A 12,349-nucleotide genomic window follows, 5' to 3' on the forward strand; every position below is an offset into this window, starting at 1 on the left:
AAGGCAGCAGAGGGTGCAAGAGCCCATTTGGGTCAGAAGTCAAACAACTTGAAACCTCTTATTATGTCATACCGTGGAGAGCTGCCCCACTTTTACTTGATTAAGTCACTGCAAGGTTATCTGTAGCCCTTTGGTTATTTTTTTCTATCTTTTTACCATTTTGTTGCTCATTCGATTGACTTTTTTTTTTTTTAGAAGGCTGTTAGATAAGGCAGATAATATAAAATGAAAGCATTCACTATAGCTTTCAGGAATTAGTGCCTGTAAAGGAAATATGACAGGTAGAGGAACCTGTAGAACAACACTTGGGATATAATCGGCAAGATCCAGACTGTTAGAGATTATATCAGACCTGGCTTTGTTAAAAATATGTGACAGAAAAAGGCGGGAAAGCCTTTAAATCACCAGAGATTTAAGAGATCTATTAGCTAAATGTCATATGTGGACTTTCTGATTTAAACAAATCAATTGTTAAAGAAAAGGATTCCTGGCCATTGGAAAACTTTGTACACTGACTGCATATTTATGATATTAAGGGATTGGTGGTTAATATCTTTAAGTGAGATATTGATATTTTAGTAATTTAATTTCATGAGAATTTTGATTTCTTATCTACAGGGGCTTAACATTTTTTAGTAAACCCAAAACCTAGATTTATGAAACATCTTTCTTTATTATGCCTTCTATTTTTTCAGCATCTATTTTTTATAAATATTATGTTGCATGGATACCTTATATGTACTGTTCCATCTGATGCTTGATTACAAAATGGTTAATCATGGTTATTCTATTCAGATGAGAAAATTGAACATCAGAGATCTTGTTTTATTGACTTTTTGATGTTTAATGGTTTCAGAACTTCTTATTTGCCCACTGCACCACAAGAAGGTTAGGGTGTTCCTCGCTTCTGAAGCTTTATTGCCTCAGAACTTTGGGGTCAACCTCATACACGTCTTTGCTGTTCAAAGTCCTGCTGGTGGTTGGTGGTAGTTTTTGGGATGGATTGCATAGAGTTGTTGTAGGGTATCACCAAGATTGAAGTCCTCCCCTTCCTCCAGCAGGTGGCAGTAGGTGTTGATCGACCTACTGCTTGACCTTGATGTTCAGCAGAGTTTCTTTCTCCTGGTCCTGGCCATGGCCCTGCCCCTCTGCCCCGGTCTGGGGCATCTCTGACTCCAGGGCAGCTGGATCCTGTTGAGCTGTCCCATCTGCATGGCATAGCGTGTTTCCACCTCCCTCAGGCTGTTCTCCAAACTAGCCTTCAGTTTTCTCATTGAGGCCACGTTGATCTCCAAGGACTGGACGAGAAGTCTCAGCTCTGTGACTGTCATCACAGCAGCTCCTATCTCAGTGGTCTGTGAGGTGCCCACTGTTGTGGGGACCAGTACTTGTCTCGCTCCTCTTGGTTCTTCTGAGACAGCTCATCGTACTGGGCCCAAGTGTCTGCCATGATCTTGCTGAGGTTCTGAGATTTGGGGGCACCCAACTCCACGGTTAACCCAGAGTTGGCAGTCTGGTTTCATAGACCTTTTACTTCCTCCTCGTGGCTCTCCTTCATGAAGAGCAGCTCCTCCTTGAGAGCCTCACCCTCTGTCTCTGACTGAAGTCAAGTGACATTGGTGCCATCAGTGACCTTTCGGAGCCCATTGATGTCATTCTCCACAGACTGGTGCATGGCCAATTCCATCTCTTTTGATCCTGAAGTCATCATCAGCAAGATGGGCATTGTCTACAGAACTTGCAAAGACCTGAGCTCCCAGACCCTCAATGGACTACAGTAATGCCTCAGTGGCTGACCTGGGGTCCCTTCTTCTCTAGGTGTTCCCAGATTTTGCTCTGTGGTGTCTGATTACCAGCCCCCGGGCTCCTCACTCTCTCTGGGTAGGAGGCCAGGTGGTCATTCAGGCATTGCACAGTTTCCTTCTCTGTCTGGTCGGCCACGCCTCTGGACCCCCAGCCACAATGGACACTGGTGGAGTGGGACATGGAAATCCTGGAGCCCGAGCCCCTGGTGCCTGCATGGGCACTGGCCCTGCTGTTTGCCAGCTGGGCTGGTGGCTGGGCAACTGCCTGGCGCCCAGGGTCAGGTAAGAAGCTGGAGCAGGTGATGGATGAAGCTCATGTTATTCAGTGAAGAAGGCCAAGACTCAGGCTCAGGCTGCTGGTTAAACTTAAAGAGATCATAAGGAGATTACTTAAGATAATAAGTGGCATAGAAGGAATTTGAATCATTTGCACTTCATTAAATTAAAAACTATCTACTATTATTTCTAAAATGGAAACTATGGATATGCAAAAATACTACTGGTAAAAATTTCTACTGTTGTTTTCAATTACTTTTATATTTAACTTGACTGCTATTTATAATGGTGAAACAGTAGCTAATGCATTGCATGCCAATAGGCAATGGGTTAGATTCTAAACCCACTTACCTTACCACAAGGGAATCATGATATAACTTGGAGATGCTGAATTGGAAAAAAAAAATGGCTTCATTATTTTGCCAGTTCGGTTTGAGACATTGTAAAATGTGCTTTGCATTCATTATATCTTTGGGAAATGTCAGATGAAAAGCACCACAGATAATAACCTTAATGTCTGGCTCCGGCAAAATCAGAAGAAATAGGCAGATATTCAATTTCTAACTAATGTGTCATTCAAATTTAAATATAAGTCTGTATGGTTTTAAAGAGCTACATATATTAACTTTTAAAAAAACCTTTCTATTATATTTTATTCTTCAAAAGTTTTGCATTATTATCTTTGCAATTGATATGCTTTACCAGAAGACATTTCTATAACAAAAGATAATGGGAAAAATGCCTGTCTCCTGAAATAAGTTTAAATGAGCAGGTAGAAACTTAGCGCTCCTTTCTAGGATAATAAAACTGAAGAATTACTGATACCAGAATAGAAGTATACTTATTTTATTATTACTATTGTTTCCTTAAACTTTTTTTTAAAAGTTGAGAGAGTGAGAGAGGGGCGGGGGAGGGGGGAAGAGAGAGAGAGAGAGAGAGAGAGAGAGAGAGAGAAAGAGAGAGATCATTTCTGATTATTTACTAAATTCATATTTAGCATTTTTGCAATATTATTAATATTAGGAGTTCTGATACAATGGTAACCAGAAGTACTATATGTACAGTTTAGTTTCTGCCAAGATCATAATTTTCTAGCCCCGAATTTATGAAAGTTGTAGCCTTCTTGCACTGTAGCTCACTGACTATGGAATATTCAGTCAAAATTCTATCTCAGAAAATAGTTCCTTTCATTAAACATTCAGACTTCATTATCTTTACAAGACCTTTTACATACCAATTGTGACATAATCAATTCTGAATTTTCAACACTATACTTTTACATTGATTAACTGTGGTCCACTTCCTTCTATAGTCCTACAGATAAAACTATTGTTTTAGTATTGAATGGTCATTTAAAAAGATGAATGATTCTGATTCATAAAAGATAAATTCATTTGAATTCGTATTCAAAAAGATAAATTTCTTTTTGCCAGTGTTTTCATTTAATCACTATATGTAGATGTTGTATTTTTGTGGTCTTTAACTCATTGCTAGGATAGTTATAACTTATTTTAGGCTTTACCTTTATATGTTAACAATTATATAGTTTTTATTTTTTCTGTGTGTATATTGAGAGCAAAAATGAGTACCCCCTCAGATCAGTGAAGATTTCCTGAGATCTCTGGAATCTAATGTATGTGATAATGCAAGCATTTCTGTTTTTATTACTTACTGACTCAGCCAAAGGAATGCTGAAGTTAAGACAATTTTCTTGTTTTGTGTGTCTATGGCTGGGTAGTTGTATGCGTTGTTCTCTGTAGTCTCTAACTACTTTAATTTATTTGGTAGAATATGTTAATGCTGATACTATGTCGTTCTCCCCTTGGCATGAAAATACCTTGAGCCTCTTGAGAGTTGGGACAAAGTGTTCCTGGGTTGGATTTTGTGAACTTTTGAACAGGGAAGCAGTAAAAGAAAGGGATGTGCCCTAACCAGCTTGGCTTAGTGGATAGAGCGTTGGCCTGTGAACTGAAGGGTCCCAGGTTCGATTCCGATCATGTACCTTGGTTGCAGGCACATCCCCAGTAGCGGGTGTGCAGGAGGCCGCTGATCGATGTTTCTCTCTCATTGATGCTTTTAACTCTCTATCCCTCTCCCCTCCTTTCTGTAAAAATCAATTTTATATATGATATATGAGAGGGATGTGGCTTATCAGTTTGACAGTAAGTAGATGCAGTCTCTGCATAACAGACATATTATGGACATTAGATTCCTTTATCAATGAGATGCAAAATACCATGGATTTGGGTCTTCATAGGTAGGGGTGGGAAATATATAGAGAAGGGATTACATTCATATTAATTCCTGGTGATCAGGTTTTAAGCCAATCAGGAAAGGTAACCACATGGTCTTCAGGAGCAGAGGCCTCTGGGAACTACACAGTCTTAGGGATTGGATTGACTGCTTTCTTTCCTCCCTCCTGTTATTCAGTACCTTCTGTTTGTGCCAGGTTTTCTTTGGCTCCAAAAGAAGGGAAAAGACAATGGAACACGTTGATTTTGAAGTTAAAAGTAATCTTTAAAACTCTGAATAGCAGAGTCAATCAACCCTGTGAGAACAAGTCCTGGAGGGTCTGGTTGGTGCATACATCAGATCGTGGGAAGGGTTAGTCAGACTGCCCTCATGTTCTGTGGCAAATAGTGCTGGCAGTGCACTTTCCTGGGTTTGAAAGGGCTTGAGGAAGTGAGGTGAAGCAAAAGAAATAGTTGAAAGGAAACATGGGATTAATAGAAACATCTTAAAGGAGTTGACATTGTTTAGAAGAAAAAGAAGTTCTAGGTACTTAAGATAATATTTAAAAATCTAGTTCTACACTGAGGGGTATAAAAGGTTATATTTAAAATTAGTTATTGGTTTTTTGTAAGGATTATATGTGCATGATATAGTGAAAAACTGTCTCCCTCTTATTCCTCTTCTCTGGCTGTATTCTTTCATTTGGAGACCACATTGTCACTGGCTCCATCCTTCCATAGAGATCCTGCACATGTGTAGTCATGCATGCTGCTTCTTTGTCTTCTTTGAACATGTGAATTGCAGCACTTCCTATAAACCCATCCATACCTTTATCTCTTTCTTTTTTTTAATATATTTTATTGATTTTTAGCAGAGAGGAAGAGAGATGGATAGAGAGTTAGAAACATTGATGAGAGTGAATCATCGATCGGCTGCCTCTTGCACACGCCCTACTGAGGATGTGCCCACAACCAAGGTACACGCCCTTGACCGTAATCGAACCTGGGACCTTTCAGTCTGCAGGCCAACGCTCTATCCACTGAGCCAAACCAGTTTTGGCATACCTTTATCTCTTTCTTCGTTGCCTTAAGGTGGTCTTAGGGTTTTGTTTCATGTTATGACCAGTAGGACTGCCTTGCGTTTCTCACTTAACTGTACACAAGTAGCATTCCATTCTATGGCTAGCCCATAATTGAACTATGTAGTTTTCTGTTAATGGGTAAGCAAGATTGTATTTGCTATTTCTATTTTTGTGATTGTAAAGTTTACTACAATTACTATTTCTGTCCATCTCTTATTTCCACATGTAAAAATAAGGTCATGTCCTAGAAGAGGATTTGCTGAGTAGATTTTTGTCAGATTGTCTGGCACAGAGGTTATGTCATTTTATATTTTCATCAACAGTCTACATTTGCTTTCCCACATCTTGTTTCAGTTTATTAAAACCTTTAAAAATCTTTGCCTGGTAAATTGAAAAAAGGCATCTTATTGTGGTTTTTGCATTTCTATTATGAGGGGAATTAAATACTTACTATGTTTTAAGGTCCTTTTATATTTTTCTATTATTATTCTGTGTATGCTCTTTGCCTGTTATCTTCTGGGTTGTTGAGTCTTGCATATAAGTAGGAACCCTTTATATATTAGAGAAATTAAATGTGATATGTTCCAAATATTTTTCTCAATTATTTACTTTTTACTATGTATGTGTGTGTGTGTGTTATTTGCTAAATACTAGTATATATCTCCAATACATATTTTTTGTTTGGGAAAGATTTTAAAATTTGTAAACTTTGTAAATGATTCAGTTTTTAATGATTTCAGGGCTTCTTAAAATTATAGTTAGAAAGGACTTTCCCACTGTGAGATGATGAAAGCTTTCCCTATGAATTCTTTTTATGGTTTTATTTTTACATTTAAATCTTTGATCCATTGGGAATTTATTTTGATGGATGGAATGAGGGAGGGATTAAATTTCATCTCTTCTGAATCTTTGGAATATGTTAGGGGATTTATGGCATAGAGAGATCTCAATAATACGTTAATTTTTAAAATGATTATTCAGGCCAAAATTTGCTATGGAGTTGTCTGGAGTGGAAATTATTGGACTAGTTTGCAATATATTTCTGTGTAAATTGTTTAGGGATTTTTCCATATTTGTTGCTGTCAAGAACCATTTGTTTTATAAATGTACTAGAGGCTTGGTGCAAGAAAGTTGTGCATGGGTAAGGTCCGTAGGTCTGGCTGGTGATCAGGGCTGATCAGGGCCTTCTGGCTGTCGGCCAAGGCCTCTCTTCCTTGGCTGCTGGCTGCTGGCCAGGGTCTTCCTTCATTCCGAGCTGCTCCTGGAATGAACGTCATAGCAAGCAATCGAACTCCTGGTCTCCCAGGGACAATTTGCATATTAGGCTTTTATATGTAAAGATTCCAAAACCAAATTTTGGTTTCTTGCAGAAATACATTTGATGACCACAGTCAGTAGATTAAAATTATACAGAGTTTTAAAGCAGCAAGATTAATACAGTAACACATTACATAAGTTATAATTTTATAGGAAAGAAAAAAGTACAGTATTGTATAAATAAAGTCAGCTAGGAGGTCTCTCTTCCTTATTTTCAAGTGTATCCCAGTGGATGCCTTAAAATTTTTTTTTTTATCTGATCAGATTTCATAGATAATCAGAGCTCCGTTAAAAGGCAGAAACCTGTGACGATCTGACATGGCAGTGGATGGTAGCAGTATGGCCGATTTCTAAGTAACAGCATGCTGTTGCCTGTTTTATAGATGCTATACTTTTCACTCCATTCCCAGAAACTCATTTATTGCTGCTATTGGCACCTCTATATTAAATTATGTGCAAAAAATGCCACATGCTTTTTATTGGATACAATTTTTTTGTATGTTTTTTATTTTATATAATTTTCAACATCTTCTAACTTAGGATGCCTTTTTTTTTTTTTTTTTTTGTAAGCCATGGACAGACAAGCTTGGCTGTGAGTGTCCTACTTTGCATACCTGAGCAAGGGTGTACATGGCAGGCATTGCTGAGGGGAAGGAAAGATGGGTGTGTTACATTAGAAGGCATGAGGTTGGCCCGGTCCCTAGACTTAGCTCGTCTATAAATTGTGATCCTCCTTAACTGTGAGATCTATAACTGCGCCTCTCAGCCTGGTTGGCCCAGGAGAGCTTCACCCACAGTGTTATCTTTTCTAGTTTTTCTGCTTATTTTTTCTTACGTCTGAAATAGCAAAAGGATATAAGTGAGAAAAGCATGCCACGTTGAGAACATCTGATGTTCACTTACGTGGTCACGTGCAGCTAAGAAGAGACAAATGGGGGTGAAGTCAATAATCAAGAAGGACTGAAACGTCCCCTCGGTTAGGGCTCTGCATTGGGTTATGTAGGTCACCTCCCAGGGCCTCGGGCAGTGGGCGGGGTCTGATGTCACAGGTGTAGCAGTCAGTGCTGTGAGTATGTGGTGTGTGATTTCCTGTCTTACCCACTGTAATTAGCCCTAGCCCGGTGCGTAATAGATTCTGGCCGGCATGCTCACATATCACTGGTGTACCGGCCACACACCCGAGTGCAGGTAAATAGAGCTCAACAGTCTGGACACTGGCGCTCCTGGTTCCATGCCGTGAGGATGGAGACGGAGAGTGAGAGCAGCACTTCGGGGGATGACAGTGTCTTTTGGTTGGATTCCGAAGCTGTCACCCAGGTGACTGACAGTGAAGGGGGAGGAAGGGAAGAAACTTGCAGGTAATTATGGAATCCCCAGTTTCTCTCTTCCTCTCTCTCTCTCTCTCTCTCTCTCTCTCTCTCTCTCTCTCTCTCTCTCTCTCTCTCTCTCTCTCCCCCCTTTTTCTGTTCACCCCCACGCCTCCTTCCCATCCTCTGTGTTTTCATCTCCTTTCAGTGAGACTTTCTGTTCTCCGGGGGCCGGTTTGGTGCTGTGAGAGGACAGGTTTCTAGTTGTATATCATGCTCTTCATTCCCCAGCTCGCCCTGAGCTTGTAAAATGCATGAGAAATGACTTGTTGAAACACCAGGAAGAGAGGGTGTCAGACAGGTTCTGGAGCGGCATTTCAGGAATTTCAGGTAGAGACTCGGGGAGTGAACTGCTACCCCTTCCTGTGCCTGATTTGTATCGGAGAGATTTAATCTGGATTTGAATATAATAGGACTTTCTTTCTCTATTTTTAGAGAGAGAGAGAGAGAGAGAGAGAGAGAGAGAGAGAGAGAGAGAGAGAAAGAGAGAGAGAGAGAGAGTGTGTGTGTGTGTGTGTGTGTGTGTGTTTGTGTGTGTCTACATTTGGTGCCTTTTTCATGTGTATGAAGCATTTTCATTAAGCATAAATTCATTATTTCATGGCTTTTATCCTTACTCTTAGCTCTGACCTTATGGCTCCCTCCTCCTGCCCTCCCCCCCCCCAACCAGTCTTGGTTTGGGATCGCTGGCTGTAACTCCACAAGTCTCCAAGTTGGAGAAGGCCTTGACGAAGCAGCTCTTCAAGTTCAGGGGCGGTGAACAAAGAGGTCTCACCAGCCTGTGGATACGGGGCCATTTGTTTATTGATTCTGTCGCACTGTTACAGGTCTTAGGAGGCTTGATTTTGGCTTCTCAGAAAGGCTTAGCAGATTCAGGTTTTTCGGAGGCATGAATGCAATCCCTGGAAGAGTGTGTAGCACAGATGATCACTGCCACCCACATGGGCAATTAAACATCGTTTATAATTTTACCTGTGAGCGCGCGGGGAGGTGAACATACCATTATACCCATCAGATCCTGTCTTTGTGTTTAGTGTTCAAAAGGTGAAGGGTTTCTGTATGCACAGATTTTGTTTTTCAAGCCTAGGTTAAATGACAAAAGGGGTTGGATATTAGGATCTCTTGATAACTCACCCTAAACTAGCTCATCAGTGGTTAAAATGAATAAGACGTAGGTTTGGAATTTTGCAGAATAATCGAATGCTCAAAGGAACTATGCTATCAGCATCTGGAATTCTTGTGTGAACTTTCTCACTCTCTCCGTGACTTTATTTAGCCTTCTTTTCGAGGGTGCCATTTTTTCTCCCAAGGTTGCTGGAGTCACTCACATTCCTTAGTTTTCAGGGTGGTCATTCTCACGGCCAGTCAGTAGGAGTGAAGTGTTTATTTTGTTTGCATTGATACTGTTTGACCCGGTATTACAGTTGTGGGGTATTTGCCAAAGGAAGCTCTGAGCCTCCATTAACTTGTTAGGCAATAAGACCTTCCCGAGCATGAGCCCCGACTGGGAATAGAACCAGTGACCTCCTGTTTCCTGGGTCAGCGCTCAACCACTGAGCAACACCGGCCGGACAAGGATACTTCTTCCTACAATCTAGCACTGCGGGAAGTTGCCCAGTCTCCTTCATGGCAGTAGTTCAAAGGTGTCTACCACTGAGTCATCAATCTCTCATTTTCTAATCTCTTACTTGTAGGGGGAAGTTAATCTCTACCATTTCTCTATGGTAAGATAGTTCTTGGATTGAATATTTAAAGATCATTAGAATCCTTAGAATAGAATAGTCCTTAGGCATTGTCAGAAGGGGAAGGTGAGGCAGAAAAGGAAAAACAAATGTTTTAATCTCTTAAGAAAGAAAAATTTTACACAGGAGTTGTTATATGCAGTGTAACTAACCCAAATATGTTATTATATACAGAATATTCATTATCTACTCCTATACAGTAAGTCTTATTTTACCTATTTTACAGATTAAAAAAAATTAAAGCTCATAAAGCCAATTGACCTTATTATCAGAATACAGTTGAGCAAAATTCTGAACTCAGGTGTAACTGATGTTGAAAGTTAAAGATTAGTTTTAGAAAGATTTTTGATATGTCTGCTACTAAGTGTTATGCTCTGGTCAGTAGTAATAACTCCTAGAGATTGTAACAGATAAGCTCAGTTCTGAAATATCTTCTGTGAGGAGTTTTTGAGCACCCATGGTGAATAGATATGTAACCAATATAAAAGTGAATTAATGCATACAATCATGTGACCTTGTAAAGCTATGACCTCTAGAATACCTAGCAATCATTTCTGACTCACAATCATGAAAGGTTCTAGTTCTTTGGCGTTTGAGGGTAAAATGGTTATTATATAATCTTTCTTATTTTTTATAGAATCTTTCTTAGTCTTCTCTGACATCTTGTTATTGGCAGATAACATAGCCTGGCAAGAAGGACATATAGTTTGAAACAGTTACAGAGATGATATGGTGCATAATTGAACCACATTTTTAGAACTTGTATCTCTCTCTCTTTTTTTAAAATATATTTTATTGATTTTTCACAGAGAAGAAGAGAGAGGGATAGAGAGTTAGAAACATTGATGAGAGAGAAACATTGATCAGCTGCCTCTTGCACACCCCCTTCTGGGAATGTGCCCGCAACCAAGGTACATGCCCTTGACCTGAATCGAACCCGGGACCTTTCAGTCCGCAGGCTGACGCTCTATCCATTGAGCCAAACTGGTTTCGGCTCTCTCTCTTTTTTTTTTAATCCTCAACTGGGGACATGTTTAGAGTGAGAGAGAGAGGAAGAGAGAAGAAAGAAAGAAAGAAAGGAAGGAAGGAAGGAAAGAAGGAAGGAAGGAAGGAAAGAAGGAAAGAAGGAAGGAAGGAAGGAAGGAAGAAAGAAAGAGTGAGAGAGGTGTGAGAGAGAAACATCAATCAGTAAGTTGCCTTCTGTACGTACCCTCAGTGAAGATTGAATCCAACCCCAGGTATATGTCCTGACCAGGAATCAAACCTGCAACCTTTCGGTGCATAGGATGATGCTCAACTGCTGAGCCAAGGCAGAATTTGTATATCTTTAAAGTCAGTGTCTGCAGATGCCCGGATCTCTCAATCAGATCTTCACTTTATCTCTATTGTAAGGTAATTGATTTTAAACGAGACAAGAGACTTATGACTTCAGTTAAACTAGATGATTTGGTGAACATATTTTAATTTTCTTGGCATGTCTATTGCTTTATAGCATCCCAGGACTAATACAGTCCAGGAACTCGAATGGTTGGTTGCTGTATTCATGCTCTGCCTTATTTAAAATGGTGCCATAAGTTAAATGTGGCAGCAGTAAAAATAGGTAACAAGGGCTTGGAATGTGGTGTTATAGTTCTTTGCATTCTTGTTTTCAATCACATTGACCACAGTTTACTTTAATGGCTAAATTCTTCTGGAAGTTCCTGCTTTTGATACCGTGACTGTTCCTTTGTCTTCTATAGAAATTCTTGATTTGGGCATTCTCAATCAGTTTTTATGGGCTTGGAAGGATAGAGAGATAGCATTAGTAAGAAACTATTGACCTATATGCCAATATTACACTCTGAAACTACTTATCCTTAATAATCTATTATGTACAATACCAAAAATATGTGTATTTTGCAAAAAAAATGTGTATTTTGCAAAAAAATATATTACTTTATAACCTTTTGTGTGTGATCCAGAGTATACTTTAGCCCTTCACATATTCTTTTAATACTAAACATAACTTTCACCTACCATACCCCTACCAGTGTTAGAAAATAAATAGTAAATTTGATTGTAAACAGCAGAGTCTTATGTGAACATTGCTTTATCTCAGAATAATTTATGCCATATTGGAGTATAGCCATTAGCCTGACTGCCATTGTAATCTGTGAAATGAATCTGTCTTAATCATGGGGCATGCTAGTACAAGACTTTCTTGGTATTTCAGGCATTAAACTCTTTGCGATGGAATCTAAGGTGAGCCTTTTTTTTTTTTTTTAATATCTGTCTGTATAAAGTTTTTGAAGTTCAAGACAGGACTTAGAGCACAGAAACTACAGAAAATTTCCTAGTTATGAAGTTGTTTATGCACAGTTAAAAATTTAAAAACCTATTTTTCCTTAACTTTTGCATTCAACTCAAACATTACACTTGCTCAAAACAGTCAGTTGTATGTTCAAACTTAGTAAATAAAAATTTCTGAAACATTTACAATTATGTTTATAAACGTCATATACTCAGTTTCCTTTTTAAAAAGATATATCA

General features: G+C 39.2%; 1 protein-coding gene across 5 annotated transcripts in view; it reads left to right on the plus strand.

Annotated features, from left to right (window-relative positions):
• Positions 1–12,349, plus strand: part of ARHGAP32 (Rho GTPase activating protein 32) — a 160,939-nt gene that overhangs the window by 48,828 nt on the left and 99,762 nt on the right. For 2 of the 5 annotated variants that reach the window (XM_045585444.1, XM_045585445.1), the window contains exon 1: positions 7,839–8,069. The exons of 1 other annotated variant lie outside the window; for it this stretch is intronic. In XM_045585444.1, coding sequence (XP_045441400.1) covers positions 7,954–8,069 — 116 coding nt within the window. In that variant the 5' untranslated portion in view covers positions 7,839–7,953. Of the gene's footprint in view, positions 1–7,838; positions 8,070–12,349 lie in introns of those variants that run through there. 2 more of the 5 variants (XM_036448864.2, XM_036448865.2) reach the window with 1 other exon arrangement.

Source organism: Pipistrellus kuhlii, unplaced genomic scaffold, assembly GCF_014108245.1.
Source record: "Pipistrellus kuhlii isolate mPipKuh1 unplaced genomic scaffold, mPipKuh1.p scaffold_m20_p_20, whole genome shotgun sequence".
Lineage (NCBI taxonomy): Eukaryota > Metazoa > Chordata > Mammalia > Chiroptera > Vespertilionidae > Pipistrellus > Pipistrellus kuhlii.